The following is a 20,427-nucleotide window of genomic DNA, read 5'->3' as shown; positions in this document are numbered from 1 at the left end:
TCTGTTTTTCAATTTGCGCACAATACATTTTCGAAAAATCAGCTGCTATCGAAAAGGAATTCTTTAGACATAACAAGGTTTTCGAGTTATCAAAGTTCGATATATCGAGAGTAAACTGTACTTGAAAATTCTTTCATCTCTTACAGGCTGTCTGTTTTTCAATTTGCGCACAATACATTTTCGAAAAATCAGCTGCTATCGAAAAGGAATTCTTTAGACATAACAAGGTTTTCGAGTTATCAAAGTTCGATATATCGAGAGTAAACTGTACTTGAAAATTCTTTCATCTCTTACAGGCTGTCTGTTTTTCAATTTGCGCACAATACATTTTCGAAAAATCAGCTGCTATCGAAAAGGAATTCTTTAGACATAACAAGGTTTTCGAGTTATCAAAGTTCGATATATCGAGAGTAAACTGTACTTGAAAATTCTTTCATCTCTTACAGGCTGTCTGTTTTTCAATTTGCGCACAATACATTTTCGAAAAATCAGCTGCTATCGAAAAGGAATTCTTTAGACATAACAAGGTTTTCGAGTTATCAAAGTTCGATATATCGAGAGTAAACTGTACTTGAAAATTCTTTCATCTCTTACAGGCTGTCTGTTTTTCAATTTGCGCACAATACATTTTCGAAAAATCAGCTGCTATCGAAAAGGAATTCTTTAGACATAACAAGGTTTTCGAGTTATCAAAGTTCGATATATCGAGAGTAAACTGTACTTGAAAATTCTTTCATCTCTTACAGGCTGTCTGTTTTTCAATTTGCGCACAATACATTTTCGAAAAATCAGCTGCTATCGAAAAGGAATTCTTTAGACATAACAAGGTTTTCGAGTTATCAAAGTTCGATATATCGAGAGTAAACTGTACTTGAAAATTCTTTCATCTCTTACAGGCTGTCTGTTTTTCAATTTGCGCACAATACATTTTCGAAAAATCAGCTGCTATCGAAAAGGAATTCTTTAGACATAACAAGGTTTTCGAGTTATCAAAGTTCGATATATCGAGAGTAAACTGTACTTGAAAATTCTTTCATCTCTTACAGGCTGTCTGTTTTTCAATTTGCGCACAATACATTTTCGAAAAATCAGCTGCTATCGAAAAGGAATTCTTTAGACATAACAAGGTTTTCGAGTTATCAAAGTTCGATATATCGAGAGTAAACTGTACTTGAAAATTCTTTCATCTCTTACAGGCTGTCTGTTTTTCAATTTGCGCACAATACATTTTCGAAAAATCAGCTGCTATCGAAAAGGAATTCTTTAGACATAACAAGGTTTTCGAGTTATCAAAGTTCGATATATCGAGAGTAAACTGTACTTGAAAATTCTTTCATCTCTTACAGGCTGTCTGTTTTTCAATTTGCGCACAATACATTTTCGAAAAATCAGCTGCTATCGAAAAGGAATTCTTTAGACATAACAAGGTTTTCGAGTTATCAAAGTTCGATATATCGAGAGTAAACTGTACTTGAAAATTCTTTCATCTCTTACAGGCTGTCTGTTTTTCAATTTGCGCACAATACATTTTCGAAAAATCAGCTGCTATCGAAAAGGAATTCTTTAGACATAACAAGGTTTTCGAGTTATCAAAGTTCGATATATCGAGAGTAAACTGTACTTGAAAATTCTTTCATCTCTTACAGGCTGTCTGTTTTTCAATTTGCGCACAATACATTTTCGAAAAATCAGCTGCTATCGAAAAGGAATTCTTTAGACATAACAAGGTTTTCGAGTTATCAAAGTTCGATATATCGAGAGTAAACTGTACTTGAAAATTCTTTCATCTCTTACAGGCTGTCTGTTTTTCAATTTGCGCACAATACATTTTCGAAAAATCAGCTGCTATCGAAAAGGAATTCTTTAGACATAACAAGGTTTTCGAGTTATCAAAGTTCGATATATCGAGAGTAAACTGTACTTGAAAATTCTTTCATCTCTTACAGGCTGTCTGTTTTTCAATTTGCGCACAATACATTTTCGAAAAATCAGCTGCTATCGAAAAGGAATTCTTTAGACATAACAAGGTTTTCGAGTTATCAAAGTTCGATATATCGAGAGTAAACTGTACTTGAAAATCCCTNAGTGAAAACAATCCCACGGACAATGCGACGGATTTAAGGTTATGTCAAGGTACGTCTATCAATTGATAGTGGATATCAATTGATTGTTAGGTTTTCTCTTCTGAAATTACATTATGACGCATTCACATACATTAATACAAATACATTTTCCATGGCGAGAAGATGAGGCAACCACAAGCACTTCCACTGGTTCAAGAGGTCCACGAGGGAAAAATGCACAATATTACCGTGATTACAGGAGCACGGAAGCGAACGGAGCAGGAAAAAGAGTCGTTGAATAGAACTAGTGATCCTTCTACGACTGCTGATCCTTCTACAATTAACGTCGCAGGTTATGAAGTTTAACTTCTTCCGCGCGGTGGGACTCCACGCACTATTTTTTTTTTTTTTTTTTAATGAAACGACATAGTAAGAGTTTTAAACTTCAATAGATTAATTCCCACTGTAGGGAACAGGGGGGAATGCATATTTTGGAACATTTTTTAAACACACATTACATGGAACATTAATTAAAATTATAAGAAAGTAATTTATTAGGATTTTAAAGATCCTATTATATTATTTAATCCTCTTAAAGATCCTATTAATTTTGATAATCGCTGAAGCATTTACCACATTCCTCGTCAGTGCACCCTTAAATCGAACTAACTAGACGTGTTATAAAATTAAGACGTAAGGAACACAATAGATATACCCGCGTTATCCAGGGCCTGTTCTTGAAATGCGGGGGTCCCTAGGCATAGAACTGTCAGGGACCCCCCCCCCCTCTGGTCCTTACTTTAAACTGAATTTACATGTTTAATTGAAGTGTTTTTAAATTATTTATAACACAAGTAAATTACGATATATCTCTAAATTTCAGCTTATATTTATTTAAATTTTTGTTAACTCATAGCTCTAATAGACACAAAAAAGGAAGGAAAAACACAAAAAGGAATAATTTGTAACATTTAGGGGGCCACAGAAAGGTGGGGGCGCTAGGCCTGGGCCTCTCAGGCCTTATAGTAAATCAGGCACTGCCGTTATCAAGAATTCGAAAATTCATCAGTTCTGCTTATGGTTGGAATCTAAGGCATAAATTCAATTTCGACAATGCCAAATTTATTTCCACCCCAGTCATATCAGCACATCTTGATACACTGGAATCGTGTTTTATTCATAGGAATGCTGATTTCCTTGTTAACGACCTTAGTTCGTCATCACTTTTGTGAGGAAATGCATTCTACACTGATTTACCCCTCTCGCCTACTGTGGTTTTTCTTCTCACCTTCATTTTTCCATTTTTCGCTATCAACTTAACATTTTATATTTCAAATTACAAAAATTTCTTCGCATTCACATAGGAAAGTCTCGAAAACGGCCGCCTGTTTTTGAGCGCCATGTCGACTGTTCTTTCCAGTTTGCATATTTTTAAGGCGAATGAAGTTTTAAATCCAGTAATAATTTATTAAGCATCTAAGTGAATGGTAAAAAAAAAATTTTAAATCTATTTAAAACAAAATGGAGAGTGTACTGATATTTACGATTGAGCCGTTTTCTTGGAGGGGATGTGCATAGTTTTCATGTTTACACAAAATTCTACAACGGATCAAAATATTCATCAAATTATGACTCAAATATTAAGGAGTCGTAATCTGAAAAATAAGGTTATAATAGTTCAGATAGTATAGCGGCCGCAAGTTGTGGCCCCTCTATTTCATCTAACTTTTTTTTTCGTACAAAGCCATTTAATTAAAAACATGTTTTTAAATATTTTGTCCTCCAAAACTATTCGACCGATCTTTGGGTAAACAAGTTTTAGCAAAAATTGTATGCAAAAATCTTTTGATTTACTTCATTAGTTCAGGAGATATGACGAAATACGCAAAATGTGGAATTAACATTAAGAAGCCTTCGTAGTGAGCAAAAAAATAAATAAATAAATTATAAACCACCAGGGCAAAATTTTTCAAAATAATCAAAATAAAATCATTTAATTTTTTGGAACAGTAATAAATATATCAGACTATTTTTAAAAAAGCAAACTACAAACTAAAGAATTATTAATTAGCTCCACTAAAGCGAAATAATAAATAAGCGTTATGATAACTGAAATCGACACCATAAAAATTTTATAATATAAAAATTAATGAGTTTTTTTTTTTTCATAGAATGACTGAATTTCCGAAAAATTTTAAGCAATGAATCCTGTGGGCACGGCGATATACTTGAACCTTATATATAATTAGCAGAAGTTACCTTGATTGGAACGATTGAACTTAGAGATTTTCACTAGCATTATTAAAATTTAAAAAAATTGCATCAAAAATCCAAATTTTTCAATTCGTCAAGTCTATTTTTTAAAAATTTCAATTTTTATTCTTAGAAAATCGGATGTTCTGAACAAATACTAAAATAAAGAATATCAGGACGAAAAGCTAAAAGTCAGGACAAAATATTTTTTCATCGAGAAAGTCGGGAATATCAGGACAATTACGAACCCTAAAATAAGGCCCCCAAATAGAAATACTTTAAAGGTCAAAAATCCATATCTGTCAAGAAAAAAATAAATAAATAATCGAGATAATTTTATTGTACCCGATTTCGTCCGAACCAATTAAATAGCCTTCCCCCCACAAACATAATTAGAGCGAGCAGGGGGCGAAGCCTCCTAGTATATATAATAACTAGTAATGATATTAGACTGTAAGTCTACTTGCAACAATGAAAATTTTATTTCTAAAAGTAATACAAAAATAATTATGCATTAAATAGAAAAGAACTGGTTAACAATGAACTCACATTGTGATTTTTGTAAAAAAAAAAAAAAATTTCACATTTCGAAAAAAAATTCGACATAGAAAGGTTATGAGACGAAACCCATCGACATAGGAATTCAAATTAACATGAGTAACATGTAATGCCAAGGGAAAAATATTTTTTGACATAATAAGGTTTTCGAGTTATCAAAGTTCGAGATATCGAGGGTAAATTGTACTTGAAAATCCGTTCATCTCCTACAATGCTATCTTTTTTTTCAATTTGCGCAAAATACATTTTCGAAAAATCAGCTGCTATCGAAAAGGAATTCTTTACACGTAAAAAGGTTTTCGAGTTATCAAAGTTCTATATATCGAGAGTAAACAGTACATAAAAATCCGTTCCTCTCTTACAGTGCTATCCTGTTTTAATCTGCGCACAATACATTTTCGTAAAATCAGCTGCTATCGAAAAGGAATTCTTTAGACACAACAAAGTTTTCGAGTTATCAAAGTTCGATATATCGAGAGTAAACTGTACTTGAAAATCTCTTCATCTCTTACAGTGCTATCTTTTTTTTAATTTGCGCACAATACATTTTCGAAAAATCAGCTTCTATCGTAAGGGAATTCTTTAGACATAACAAGGTTTTCGAGTTATCAAAGTTCGATATATCGAGAGTAAACTGTACTTGAAAATCCGTTTATCTCTAACAGTGTTGTCTTTTTTTAATTTGTGCACAATACATTTTCGAAAAAGCTATCGAAAAGTAATTCTTTTGTTTACAGATATTCAAACGATTATACAATGTATATATTAAAACATATAATATAAACACGAGTGAGAGGTGTGTGGAGGGATGGTAAACAAGACTAGGAGTGAGAAATGGCATTCTTGACAAAAGAAATAAGGAAAATGAGGACTTCAGAGAAAGAGATGGAGTTAACAATGGAAAGATGGTTACAAACATAGAAACTGCCACATTTATCAGGAAAAGTATTAAATAAAAAAAGAAAATGAAAGTGAAGCAGGAAAATAAATGATAAATAAACAGAGTGACATACTTTCCTTTCTTAAATGTCCTACCTTTACCTGAGCTGAGATTACGGGGGGGGGGCGACAATTTAAAGATATCTCTATTAAGAAAATTCGATATAAAATAACTATCTTTGATGTACCTTTTCTAAGAATTTACTGACCGAATTTTCAAAAATAAATATTAAAAAAATTTTCGTTTCTTTAGTTATAATGCACATTTTAACACGGTTATTATCCTATTGCTTATTCTGAATTTCAACAATGAGAAAGCAGAAAAATCAATAACTAAAAAAAAATTAACTTTCAAGGTAAATAAAAAAAAAATTATTCAGCGACAGAAATGTCAACAGAAAAAATAATGATAATAAATAAATAAAATACTAGAATCACTCTGATTCAAATCTACTAGTACTACATCTACTAGTTTTTAAAAAAAAAAAAAAAAATCCCGTTTAAAATCAATTTGGCGCCTTGGCGATTGGAATTGGCGTGGAAATCATGATACGGAAATATCCCCAATCTTTCTCTGAATCTGGGCAAAATTACCATCTGTGGATTAATGTATGGAGTATGATTGAATTTTTCCCTGTAAAACGGGCTGTGACGTGTGTGGCTGCAGTGGCATTCTTGGCCATAGAGAGAGCCACTGATAATGCGGGTAAATAAATTAAGTATGATTAGATCCTCCCAGTAAAACGAGCTGTAACGTGTGGCTGAAGTCGTATTCTTGGCCATAGATGGCGCCACTGAAAAATACAAGAAACGCACCCTCTGCCTGATGGCATTGGCAAATGACATAAGTACAACATAAAAATATTTAATCTTGTGATTTCAAATGCTTTAATTTGAAGTAAAATTTGTGATGCCACACATCTTGGTACACCCCTTGCTACAAAGTGCAAAAATTTTAAGAAGCACTCCAATAAGCGTGGCATCATTTATGGACAACTAAACAAAAAACAAACAAAAAATTTTTAATAATAAAGAACTTCTTTGAAACAATAGATACCAATTAGCCCTTTTTTCCATATATTGCCGACTTTCAAGTTAGATTCAATTGAATGTCGATGCCGTGAGCTAATTGAAAAATCTGGCTTTCAGCAACCATCGATATTTTGCAAAGCGCCAGGCTAATTGCATAAGTCTCTTATGCTTTCTGTTCAGCCTAGTATTTTAAGGCCTATTACAAATAGACCAGTTACTTTTAGGTAAATTAGAGAATGTCCTGTAGCTCAAGTAACCTGGTTATTCCAAGCCGTTCTCAGAGAGATTTGTAGGCTCATTGCAATAGACCTAAGCAAATTCAGACTGATTGGGTAATAACGTAAGAGTTTGAAAAATAGAAAAGTGAATGGAAAATTTCAGATTGAAAAATTGGAGGGAAAATCCGGATTTTACAGAATGAATTATGCACTCGGCTCGCGCCGACCACAGTTGTGACGTATAATAGCCCCAGTGGTACACAGATCATGGGTTAGTCTTTATTGCGGTCGCGCTAACCGGGAAAGTTTTAGTGGTTTTCCTCCCTATGTAAAGCAAATACGGATTAGTTCCATCAAAAAGTCCTCCACGAAAGCTAGTTTCTCCAAGAATTAGGAATTATTTTGTCTTCTGGGTTTAGTACAAAATTACAAGGCTATGGAGTAAAGCATTGATGGTTGTAAATTCAGAAATAAATTGGTTGTTTAAAGCCAGTTATATATATAAAAATATTAAATTAGCCTATGACATATTCAAATACAACCTGAGCTAAAATAAAATTTGTTACTGGTGGCTTTCGACTCATCTGACCAAACTATTGGGACCATATTTTCCAGATCACAGCTACCAGATTTTGAGGTCTAAGAGTTCGATTCCATCGGGGAAAAAAGCATATTTGATCCTTTTTGTGCCCGATTTCGTAACTTAAAATATTGTCAACACTAATTAATAAGCACGTGAAAAGTTAAGCTATAACATCTGGATCGAGTTCCAGGGTTACTTCAAAATGTTCGCTTTTCTTTTCTTTTTTTAATTTTTATTTTGTTTTTGTGCGCTGTACTAGCATAAATTACTATGTTTTGATAACTTGCGAGCGAGCGAAGCAAGCTTGGGTCGCGAAGCAATCCGAAAAGACTTGCAAAAGCTGTTCTAAGGGTTGGAGAGGGATAGATTCTAGTTATCTGTTAATAAAAAACTCTTAAAATTATATAATAATTCTTTCGTTTTATTTGCAAAAAATCGTTGAAAGATATTTCTTTCCTTCTTTCATAACAGGGGTTTCCAACAGGGGAAGCAGGGGGCCGCAATTAAAAACACTAGTCAAATGGCGGGCCGCAACTTTATCAAAATTTTATATAGGACTCTTTTTCATATTTGAAGGAACATTAAATATTACTGCCAGATTTTTATCAAAGTTTTTTTAATATTAAAAAGCAAAATAATAAGCATTACAAATAATGCTTGTTACGTATCATTTTGAATCTTCTCTTAATCAGAAACTTAATCACAAGATTTTTTTTTTCTTTTAATTTTAATTCTGTGATAAATTAACATTTTTTCGAATTTTTAGGAATTATAGCAACAACAACAAATTCTCGAGAATCTAAAATTTTTTTTTTTTCCTTTTCCGCTCATGCGATATTCAATGTAAGGAATTTAAATAAAAAATAATATTCATTCCCTCTTCTAATGCGTTTTAAAATTTACTATTCGGTTAATTAAAATTTAATAAGTCCAAAATGAGTGGTTTCAGAAAGTTAAATGGGAGAATTTCTTAGAGAAAATTTCTGATACGCACATGCTAAATTATATTCGCAAAATACAAAAAAAATTAAATAATAAAAAAGCAACATACACGATTATTTTTGTATTTGAATAANAAAAAAAAAAAAAGGAGCAACATACACGATTAGTTTTGTATTTGAATAAATATTTTCTTGAATGCAAAACCTGAGAAAAATTTTTTTTTGCTATGTTGGTATGTTAAATTTCACAGAAACGAAGAAATTAGATTTTTTTTAACGAAAGAAAAGTATTTTAAACCCATACAGATTTTTTACAAAAATTGTCCTAAAAAACACAACGAATATATTTTAATTCGCGGGCCACAAAAAAAGGCTTCACGGGCCGCCAGTTGGTAACCACTGTTTTATAACTTTCGAAACTCACGTAACCCCTTTAAGCCAAGTACCAAAATAGATTTGGGAGGGGTGATATATGGGGGCGTGAAAGAATTATGTGCCCTTACCTGCCACTATACATTATAAAGTTTTAATTTTTCGGATGGCGCGACTTAATTCCCCAGTTGCCGTTCGAAAAGGAGTCGTCCTTTTTGACCGCGCTCTCATGCGAGAAGAAGAGTTGTTATGATCATCGATTTTTCTATCAAAATAACTTCTTTTTTAACGCGCTCTTTCAGCCGGAGAAGAAGAAATGAGAGAATAAAATAATAAAAAAAGAAAGAGAGAGAAAGAAAAGAAGCGCGCCAACAAACAGAGCGACAGCCAAGGTTAGTTTCCTTTTTCTTTGTTTCCGCTTTTCATCCTCAAATAATCACATGGCATTGAGAATATTTGCGATCGAAATTCGATCGGTTTAGGTTTAGAACAATACTGAGAATGCAAAATTTTTCAGAACAATGACATATATATTTGTCAATAAACTGGATCGGCTACGTACTTCTTTGAAAATATGTTGCCAATCGCATTGGAACATCAGATTTTTTTTTAAAAAAAAGAAAGCAAAATACAAAGAAAAAGAAGTAATGCTTTTTCACAACTCTCGAATTATTTCGTTCTATTTTCTGACGATAAAATAGTTACTTATATTGAAGAAGGAAAGAATCTTATGTGGGAAAAAAATGAAATTTGGGAATAAATATTTTTTTAAATATTTAAAACAGATTGGTAAATATTAACACTTCATTAAGATAGCCACAAACACTTATACAAAATTTTTAAAAAAACAAACAAATTCCTGATTTTAACAGGACTAAATTTATATTAGCCAGATTATTGTAACTGGCGGCATAAATTTTATTACAGTAATTTTTAAGTTTTGCCTTTTTTTTTCCTTTTTTTTTTTACACATAAAACGTATCACACTACACATTTACTAGTTTTTAAAATTGAAAATAAAAATAAAAAAAATTTTTTTAGAAAAATATTATTACAAGACAAATATTTTCGGGGGGAAAATATCGCACGTTTAGGAACCTTAAACTCATTTTTTTCTGACTTTTTGAGTAATTTAAAGAAATTCCTTGACATTTCCTGGATTTTTTTCACACTCGATAAAACTCCTTGACTTGACCCTGTTCTGTGGCCACCCAGAGTATAATTATTTCGTCTCGATACTTATAACAAAAAAGTTTCCCGATAGAGCCAAAATCAACGGTCCCACCGAAGGTACAGGGCAACTAATTATAAAATATGGCGATTAACAAAAATTGACGGCCAATTGCGTGTTTTTCCGTGGGAAATGCACCCCAAGTGTTAATAAATATGGAATTATGAATAATTTAATAATATTCTGAAAATTACTTTATTTCATACTTGTTTTTCATAGTTGTTCCTCATTTTACTATATTTTGAGGAATAGAATATATCAAAAATAAAGCTTTATATTAGTGATTAATGCTATTTTTTTTATCGTACACGACGAGGACCTATACGACGAGGACACGACCTATACGAGGGTTGCTATTTATATTTCTGACCTAATAATGAAAAAACAAATATGTAGGATCGAAATTGGTTTTATTGTTTTTCAAAATATTCTCCATGACTAATTTCGGATTTNAAAAAAGTTTCCCGATAGAGCCAAAATCAACGGTCCCACCGAAGGTACAGGGCAACTAATTATAAAATATGGCGATTAACAAAAATTGACGGCCAATTGCGTGTTTTTCCGTGGGAAATGCACCCCAAGTGTTAATAAATATGGAATTATGAATAATTTAATAATATTCTGAAAATTACTTTATTTCATACTTGTTTTTCATAGTTTTCCCTCATTTTACTATATTTTGAGGAATAGAATATATCAAAAACAAAGCTTTACATTAGTAATTAATGCTATTTTTTTCGTACAAAATTTTCAATTTTTGAAAATGTGGCCGCAATGTTCAAAAATATTGCCATTGTTAAAAATGCTACTACTGGTCAGTAACAAAATTTCCTGAATTTTGTCCTATATTATCTAACTGGAGTTACCAGTCAGATATGAAAAAATTAGATAGAAGAAAAAATTATGCGTAAAATGAGCAATGGACGCGATCTCAGATCGTAAACCGATCAGGCAAATCACCATTATATATTTAAACTAAAATATATAAAAGAAATTCAATATTTTAAATTCTATATAATATTATAATAAATTCTATATAATATCTATAATTCTACATATATTCAATATTATAAATTCTATGTATTCAAATTCTATATAAAAGAAATTCAAGAAAAAAATAAAAAAATGAGGCATTGATTAAGGCCGATGTAAAATAAAGTGAGCAAAGCGATTTCAAAAAGGGCTGTTTCCAAAAAATAAATAATTTAGAACTTTAGTTATGGTCACATTAACCCCTTCTTTCTCGCTCCCGTGAAAATGACGGGGTGAGGTTTTGCCCTCTATTTCTCGCTCCCGTGATATTTCCGGGCTGGAGTGTTCAGTAGTAACGAGCCAATAAGAATAAAACTAATTCATTTCTTTTGCCAGGAAAACATTTCATTTCTCATTTTACATACCAGATGGCAGTACCAGAATAATTTTAAGGTAATTGTAAATAGTTAGTTTATTTTAAACTAGATGTCAGCACTAATCAAAGATACAGGGATAAAAAAATAGACACTTTTATGACCGTTTTTTTTTTTCGAAAGTAACCGATCGTTAAGGGGGTTAATATTAAACGATAGCAACCTCACTAGATCAAGTTTTTCTAGAGACAATGAAAAAAGCGCGACGCATGTAGAACAATCCAATCCACAAATAGTATAACTATACTAAAACCGAATCACACTTTTCTTTAAATACAATAATAAACGAATTTATTATTAATTATTTATCATTAATTATTTTTCCCTACGCAATTTCTTTTGGTAATTAATATGGTCAGGATACTCATAAGATTCCTTTGATATCCCTAATCTAATAACAGTTAATTATTGTTCATCTGCCCAACCTAAAACCACAACTGGTACAATTTTATTGTTTTTAAGTTAGTTTTGAGGACAAATCCAATAGAAGTTCTAAAAATAATCAAGCGCGGTTTCGTCTTAATTACCTAGTAAAACGATGCTCTTATTGTTCCACTTTTTATAAACGTATTTATTGAGCTGTCGGCCCTACACTTTGCGACGAAGGGAGTTTAAAATATCTTTTAATAACACATTAAAGAAGTTTTTAATAATGTATTTAAAAAAAAACATTTAATAATTTTAATAGGCGGTTCAGGAGATAATGCGCTCGCCTCTCAGAGAGATTGCGCCCGCCTCTCAGTGAGGTGTCCAGGGTTGGAATCCCAGCAATGGCTGGTTGATACGAATTCCGCACCCAACTCGCACCAACCACAGTGCTGATCTAAAATATCCTTAAGTTTAAATTCTTTGGTTCTCCTCACACTATTGCATTGATTTATTTTGCTTTTGCTATATTAATACAATATTAGAAAGCACTCTTATTTTGCAGATATAATCGTGTGAGCTGATGACAAGATTATATCTTTTTTATTTATTTTCCGGCTTTTCAATTTTTTTTCTTTTTAAATACTTTTTTAATAATTTCATAAACATATATATATATGCATATACATATAAGAAAAATTATTTATAATCATCGAAAAAAGTTTTAGTAGAAGAAGAAAAAGTGTTGAAATGTTTGCATACATTTTTTCCTCTACTGAAGTGGAAGTTCAAGTTCATGCAATTTACAGAATTAAGTAAGAGGAGGAAACTAAAAGTTTGAATTCGGCTAGATTAAAATATAGATACAATTTTGAACTAACTACTTAAAGCGTGGAAATTTTCTTAAGAAATAAAAAAAAAAAATAGTAAACATAAAAATTAGTATTAAGATCAGATTTTAAAAAAAATTCATGTTTTTAAAATTTCGAATTAAAAATAGAGACATTCTTAGTTTGATTAACCAATCCCGAGAATTAAAAACATTTAAACCTTTTGCGGTTGGACCCTGACATGACGGACATACTAAAATTTACATTCATGTTTTATCTACAATTTACGGATTCGAAATAAAAAGAAAGTCAAACAAATGACTTTTTTAATGTAGCTTTTTGACTACTGCCATTAAATGACTGGACTGACAGTCAATCAATCATATTGACAGGCCTTCTAAAAAAACAGAACACAAGTCGAATGCTTGTTCCATATTCTGTTGACAGTCACACGCGAAATTTTCACTAATTTCTGAAAGATCTATATAGCTATAAGACGAATATTTAATTAATTTCATAAAAATATAGCAAAAAAAATATAGGTATGAAAGAAAAAAATATAAAATTTGTTACTTAGATAACCGTAAGGCCGTCACGAATTCGCCGATCACAGTTAAAGAGCATGAACTTGAATTCCGAAACTGAAACTAAAAAAGGTTTCAGTTTAACTTCGTCTGCTAGTTTCCTTAGCTTCTATCGTTCGTATAGAATAAACCTTGTTCGTAAAATATAAAATGTCATAAAAATATATTACAATTGATTATAATAAATACATAAACACTTACTAAGGCTCTTCGAATTTTTCAGAGCATTCGTTTTCCGTCTGGTTTGTCCGAGTGATGAGAACCAGTTGCCGAATTTATGGTTTCCGAAATTACTGAAAGTACTGCTCTTGTGGAGTCCCATCACTTTGAAATCCATAACGCACAAACACTTTATTTCGAACAATTCACACCATTTTAATTCAATATACACTGCTTGTCAAGGATTCAAAAAAAGCTCTAAGCCTAAAACAGACATTCAATCGGAACGAGCAGACGACATTTCCTTCTTTTTTTCCGAACGATTCCGAAATTCAATTCTAGTAGTTTGGAACATATTCGAACACAAAACAATTCCCATTGTTAATTCGATTTACAAGTTATAAGTTATTGTTAATTATTTCGGGTTCCGTTCTTATTTTGACGAGGGAAAAAACAGTGAAATACTGTAATAGAACAGTTCCGTTCGATCGGGATGCATCACTGTTGAGTGCCGCAGCATCTGAGGAAGGAAACGCGAGTGACAAACGTGTGTTGGAGGGTTGCCGGAAAATGCAGCTACACTCAGCGCCATTCACAAGATGTGCTCATCAGAAGCCAGAAAATCGATCACAGGCTCGGGGCTTCATTAGAATGGTACAGCACTGCTTTTTTATTTAATGTTCTTTTTTTTCTTCTTTTTTTAATTTTCTACTTCTGAATCAACTCTGACGTGAGAGAAAGATCCAACTCTTGTTCATAAAACACACGGTTAAGAGAGTCGTCAGCCAAACGACGCGTAACGTAATTTCTTCGGAGGTACGGAAAATAGAAATAACTTTGAAGTTCTTTAAAAAAAAACTAAATAAACAAAATTACATCTAGGAATGCAGAGAATCAGCATTTATTTCAGCATATTGATTTTCTTATAAAAGGGTTTGCTTATAAGGAATTAAAATGATAGATGTAAACTAATTTTAATTTGCATTAACATAATTTTTTATAAAAATAATCATAATTTGCAGAAACGAAAGGTTGGGTGTCAACATCGGCTAGATCAGTGGTTACCAACTGGCGGCTCGCGAAGCCTTTTTTTGTGGCCTGAGAACTAAAATATATTAGTTGTCATTTTTTGCGGACAATTTTCGTAAAAAATCTATATGGGTTTTAAATACTTTTAAGTTTTATATCTTAACAATTTGATATCAGTTGCACATTAATTGTTTAATACATAGGTGCACAATTAAAGTTATTGTAGCCAGAATTTTTTTTAATATGCAATTAAACATTTTAAAAAATCTACTTCTTATTTTAATTTGTAATTCAATGCTTTTGTTTCGTACAACTTGAAAAAAATCTGACAATAATATTTAATGTTCCTTCAAACATAAAAGAGTCCTATATAAAATTTTGATAAAGTTGCGGCCCGTCATTTGACTGGTGTTTTAAATTGCGACCTCCAGCCTCATGTAAGTTGGAAACCCCTGGGCTAGACGCACGAGAAGTAAACAACTCACATTTGAAACTTCGTTTATGAGTACGTTTGTGTACTCACATTTAGGACTTAATTTAGTCACCAATCCAGGGTCTAAATATCAAGAAAATTATTTTGTCAAGGTTTAAAAAGGCTGAATAAAATTAATTGCCAATCAAAAACCCATTTTAATTATGATTTAAACGTCCCATATGAATGTAAAGACTGATTTACCTTTTGATGTGAATACTGTTTTATTTGGTTGGTTACGCTGTTTCGATAGCGCTCCTTAAGCTATAGTATTATAAATTTTTTTTCTACTTATGCTTTAAAATGTATTATCAAAGTCTGTATTTTTTTTTTTTTTTAAACTTCAAAGAAATTTTAACAGTTGAAGTTCAATCCGCTTTGGCGATTAAAAACCCTTAGAAAAAAAAAAGTCATTGGCTGCAATAGGTTTTAATTGCTAACACATTAATAACAGAAAATAAATGACAATTTGATTTTAACAAAGCAGTTAATTAATTTGTTTTATTGTCCATGAAAAGCGTAATGGGACAATTAACATTTTTTTTCTTAATATTAGAAATATGTTTATAGTTATTGAACATTTTAATAACAAATTCGACACCCGGTGGCTGAGTGGTCGGACCCGCTCCCGTGCGGGTCCTGGGTCTGGGTATGATCCTCGGGCCGGGCAAGGTTGACTCAGCCTTTCATCCTTTCAGTGGGTCGACAAATGAGTAATAAGCATGGTTGGGAACTAAACACTGGGGGTTTCGCGTTCGGCTGACCACCTAACCGGAACATCTGCTCCTGCACCCCAGAGCCCATGATCAAGAAAACTGAGATGGGGACAGAAGGCCTTGGCCCTCTATGGGCTGTCCCGCCACTGAGTTTAGTTTAGTAATAACAAATTCGCCATGATACCCCGACTTTGTTAAATAAATCTGAAAAAATTCTAAGTATGACTATGTAAAAGACAAAAATTAAATCCACTCTTTTTGCAATCTCAGTTTATACTTACACGTATTGCCGTGATTTTTAAATGTATGACTTTAAATATCGAGAAATTCTTATTCAAAAATACGGACCAGCTGGTCGCTGGAAGCGGTTTGAATTAAATATTTTTTTAGTATATTATCAAACCAATATATTTTTTCCACACAATGTCATATTTATTAATTTTACCCCTCAAAATTTTTAACAGCCATTTAAAGGATAAATAGCGTGTAAGAAAAAAAAATTTAAACTTTGATTGTTATTACTAAGTTTCCAAAATGACCTCATAGATTTATTATTTTAAAATTACTTATCTAAAAAGAAATCTGGCAATAGTGCACATACTTCTAATAAAATTTCTGCATAACAGTCGTTTCGTTTACAGTTCGTTATACAAAAGAGTTTTGTTTCATATATCCGACATTGGCTCTTTTCTGAATAGCAGCAAATTTGAAAATAAGATATCATTTTCTGCCGAATACTTATCGCTTCCCATTTTATTTCATTTCTTCTTGAATAATAAAGGAGTCGCCTAATTTCAAACGATTAATGAAATAAGCATTCGATCTTCGAAATATTTTCATCATAAAATAAGATCTTTTTCAATGATAGAATAAAGACGGAGGCTCACCTTTAAATTTCCTAAACAGCCCACTCTGTATGGACCTTTTCCTTCTTTTCTCGAAATAACTAACTTGATCTATCACAGAATTTGACTCTGGAAGGCTTGGAGACTCTGAAAAGAGATGGGGAATGGTTTAGTACTCACTACTGGAAAAAATTAGAGAGATTTTTCAAAGCGTTACAGATATATATGTAAATATATAGCGTCGTTGCTGATAGGAGGGACAAAAACAGGTCTTGGGCAGAGAAACGGGGCACAATATTTATTTAATAATAATTAGAGAGAGAACAATCATCCAAGTGACGCCGGGATAGTCTGGTCAGTAGGGCGCTGGGCCCATGTTCGTGGGTCCAATCCCCGCCGAGCGAAGACTCCCCGTGTAGTAAATAGTGACTGATGCACGTTAAATCTGACGAGTCGCAAAGACCTCCATGTTCCCATAACACATCAATACCTCTGCGCTATATAGAAACTGCCAGCATTGAAAGTGTTTTTCTTTATTATTTTAAAAATGGATTTTAATAATTTTTTTTTTTAATTATTCGTAGAAGTAGAAAATATTTTACAATATTAAATTTATTTATATTTTAAAAGGTTGTGATATTTTAATTCATCCTATTCGTCTAATGAGATATTTATCCAGAGAGTAACCAAAAGTAGATGAGAAATGAGCATAACTTTTAAAATAAAATTTTTCACAAGTTATATGTATAATATTTTATTATATTTCACAATCAAAGATTAAATATTTCAATTATATCCACTTAATTTTATGTTTATTTAAATGCAAGTGTTTGTATAAAACACAATGTATTTAAATAACGAAGAAAGACATATGCCACCAAGAGTAGTTTATAATAATTTTTCCATATTTTCTGATAAAATTTACTCTTCATTTGATATGTAACTGAGAAACCATGGCGACATTGAGCTTGAATAAAAATAACAATAGAGCAATTCCACTATTTACAATCGTTGTATTTGCAATTCCACTATTTAGAATAGTTGCATTTGCAGACATAAAAAGCACATAACTCAATTGAAAAAATTCGAGCAGTACTACTAATGGTGTCTTTTACACTTATTGCAACTTTTAAAAGTTTCGTTCTTTAAGCAAAAAAAATTATGAAATTTTAAAAAAAAATTAAACGTATGAAAGATACAAAAAATTAGAATCGATATAAATTTCAATAAATGTTTTTAATTTTAAAAAAAAGTTTTAAGTAAATTAAAGATATTAAAAATAGGAATAAATGGAAATAGCACCAACTTATTTTTGAAAAAATTATTATAACTGCTCGAATTTTTTTCAGTTGAATTATGTGCTTTTGAAGTTCGCAAATATGATGTTCCAAAATGATGGAATAGCCCTATGGTTTTATTTATTTAGTGATTAGTTAATAATAATTAATAAATTATATTAACTATTTCAATAAGTATAAATAAATATTTTAGTTTTAGTGTTGTTGCTAAATAATATTAAGTATTTTTAATAAATTTTATCTGAACTTGGATAGGTTATTGAAAAAAAAAATAGAAACATTAATTTAAAAAAAACAGATTTCAATAAAAAAAAAATCTCGAGAGAGAGAGATTTTAGAAATCACTATTTAAATTTTTTCTAATTTTGAAAACAAACGATGTTTAAAAATCGTGTAAAAGGTACGAATAGTGAAATGGTGGGGCTATAAGAGGATAAATTTTGTCCCTTACTTTAGCCAAATTCATGAAATATTCTAAAGAAAAACGCTTTTTCTCTTTTACATATTCCCAATTTCATTTGTTAGAGGCTCAGGGGATATAAAGTTCGCCTTCCAATGAGGTGAACTGGGTTCGAATCCCAGCGATGGCTGGTCGATACGATTCGCACCGACCACAGTGCCGACGTTAAATTTCCTCATTGGTAGACGGATCACGGGTTAGAGTTCCCTGGTCGTCTGGCTAACCGGAGGTTTTCCTCTTTTTGTAACGCGATGCGGGTTAGTTTCATCAAAACATCCTCCACGAAGGCAAATTTCTCCTACTACTTGATCCAGGAGTTCCCTTGTCTTCTGAATTGGGTTCAAAATTACAAGGCTACGGAGTTGAACATTAGCAGTCGTAAATCCGAAATTTTGTCGGCTGTTCAACGATGGTTATAAAACATAAAATAAATTTTCATTCGCTAGTATTGAGTATTCAAATTTTCATTCAATTAACCTAAAAATTGAAAAAGATGTCCATTAATATTGTAATTTATTTTGCACGTAGGTTTTTTTTAGTATTTTTTTTAAAAACAAATTGGCGATATATTGAATAAAATGTCCTTAGAAAAAAAAACGCTCATCATTCAACGAAAAACAATAAACGCAATAAAAAAAAAACATCTAAGTGTAACAGAAACTACATTTAGTACCAATACACTGTTAAATTTTAAACAGAGTGGAATAAAAATTAATGAAGTTACTTTAATCATTAGGTAAAGTTGCGAAAATCTTTTATTCAAAGTAAAATTTAAATAAAAATGCCTAGTGCGGTTGATTTAAGTTTTAGCATTATCCAAAATTTAAAACGACGCTGAAAAACCTTCTTTTAAAGTCTCGCACCATGGGGGCCGCAAAAACTGAGTTCGTTCCTTGGCACTGTAAAACACTAGCTACACCTTTTGATATTGAATTTTAGCTTTTGAAATTCTAAAGTTGAAGTGTGGATTTTCAACTGAAGATTCAAATTGTGAGTCATACACAGAAGGGGGGAAAAAGGTGTGATTCATCCAGTTCGGGGGAATGTAGAAAAGGAATGCAGAAATCAATTATGTGCATCGATTGGAAAGAGAAGCGGGGATAGTTTACTCTGGAAATAAAAGTACCGGTTGAATGATAACTTTATAAACAAGTTTTAGCGAGGCATTAAAAATAATATTTTAGTATTTATTTTTGCAAGAGTAAAGAAGGTAACATGGTGTTAATTAGGCCGAAATGGATTAGAAAATGCGCTTAACTATTGAAAAATACTGATAAACGAGATTCAGAGGTTGGTTTTTTCAGTTTTCGAACTACAATCACACAAAATGACTAAAAAAAATATATATCTAAGATAATTTTTCGCTCCTTTGAAGAGATTTTTAAACTTAATTTGAATATTTCGAAATCATTATTAATAGATATCGAAACATAACTACTAAGTGCTAATGCTTCAAACAATCATTGATTTATAGAATTGTTTAACTGAATTAGCAACAAGAGAATCCATTAGTGGTGCCATCTATGTCCTTCACTCCTTTGAAGTATCTCTTGCCGCGCCGATCCTCCTACGTCACTCTAGTGACGTCACTATGGCGCAAAGCTCGCACTTTTACTTCAAGAACGGAGCGTTTGGCCTTACTAGCTCTAACTAATATTGGATCATTTCTTTTTGCGAGATATTCTAAGACATTTGTTATTTTCTATAATGACTTTCCTCAGTTTTTGCAGTGAATTTACAAGAATTTAAAACTATTATCGAAATGCCAGTTTGCGCGATTGCAACTTGCAAAAATTCTGATATAAAAACAAAAGGAAAAAGTATAATTTTTCGCGTGTTCCCTAAAGTAAATGAACAACTATGTAAAGAATGGATTCCGAAATGACACAGTTAATATAAAACAGCAATACGTTTATTCTGTCGTAAAGAACTTTTATAAAAATTCATTATCTAAATAGAAACCGCCTCGTTACTTCATAAAGAAAGGCAGGTGAAAAGAATTAAAAAATAGATAAAGTCAAAGAAAATTAAAATGTAAGTAAAAAGTATAAATAAAATATATAGTATATAGT

General features: G+C 31.7%; 1 protein-coding gene across 5 annotated transcripts in view; it reads right to left on the bottom strand.

Annotated features, from left to right (window-relative positions):
• The window catches only part of LOC107440460 (cyclin-dependent kinase 16), a 96,726-nt gene that overhangs the window by 53,855 nt on the left and 22,444 nt on the right, over window positions 1–20,427 (bottom strand). For 4 of the 5 annotated variants that reach the window (XM_016053381.3, XM_016053402.3, XM_016053386.4 and 1 more), the window contains exon 4: window positions 16,640–16,744. In XM_016053381.3, coding sequence (XP_015908867.2) covers window positions 16,640–16,744 — 105 coding nt within the window. Of the gene's footprint in view, window positions 1–13,577; window positions 14,079–16,639; window positions 16,745–20,427 lie in introns of those variants that run through there. The other variant, XM_016053411.3, reaches the window with a different exon arrangement.

Source organism: Parasteatoda tepidariorum, chromosome 4 (assembly GCF_043381705.1).
Source record: "Parasteatoda tepidariorum isolate YZ-2023 chromosome 4, CAS_Ptep_4.0, whole genome shotgun sequence".
NCBI lineage: Eukaryota > Metazoa > Arthropoda > Arachnida > Araneae > Theridiidae > Parasteatoda > Parasteatoda tepidariorum.
This window is presented reverse-complemented; position numbering and strand designations above follow the sequence as displayed.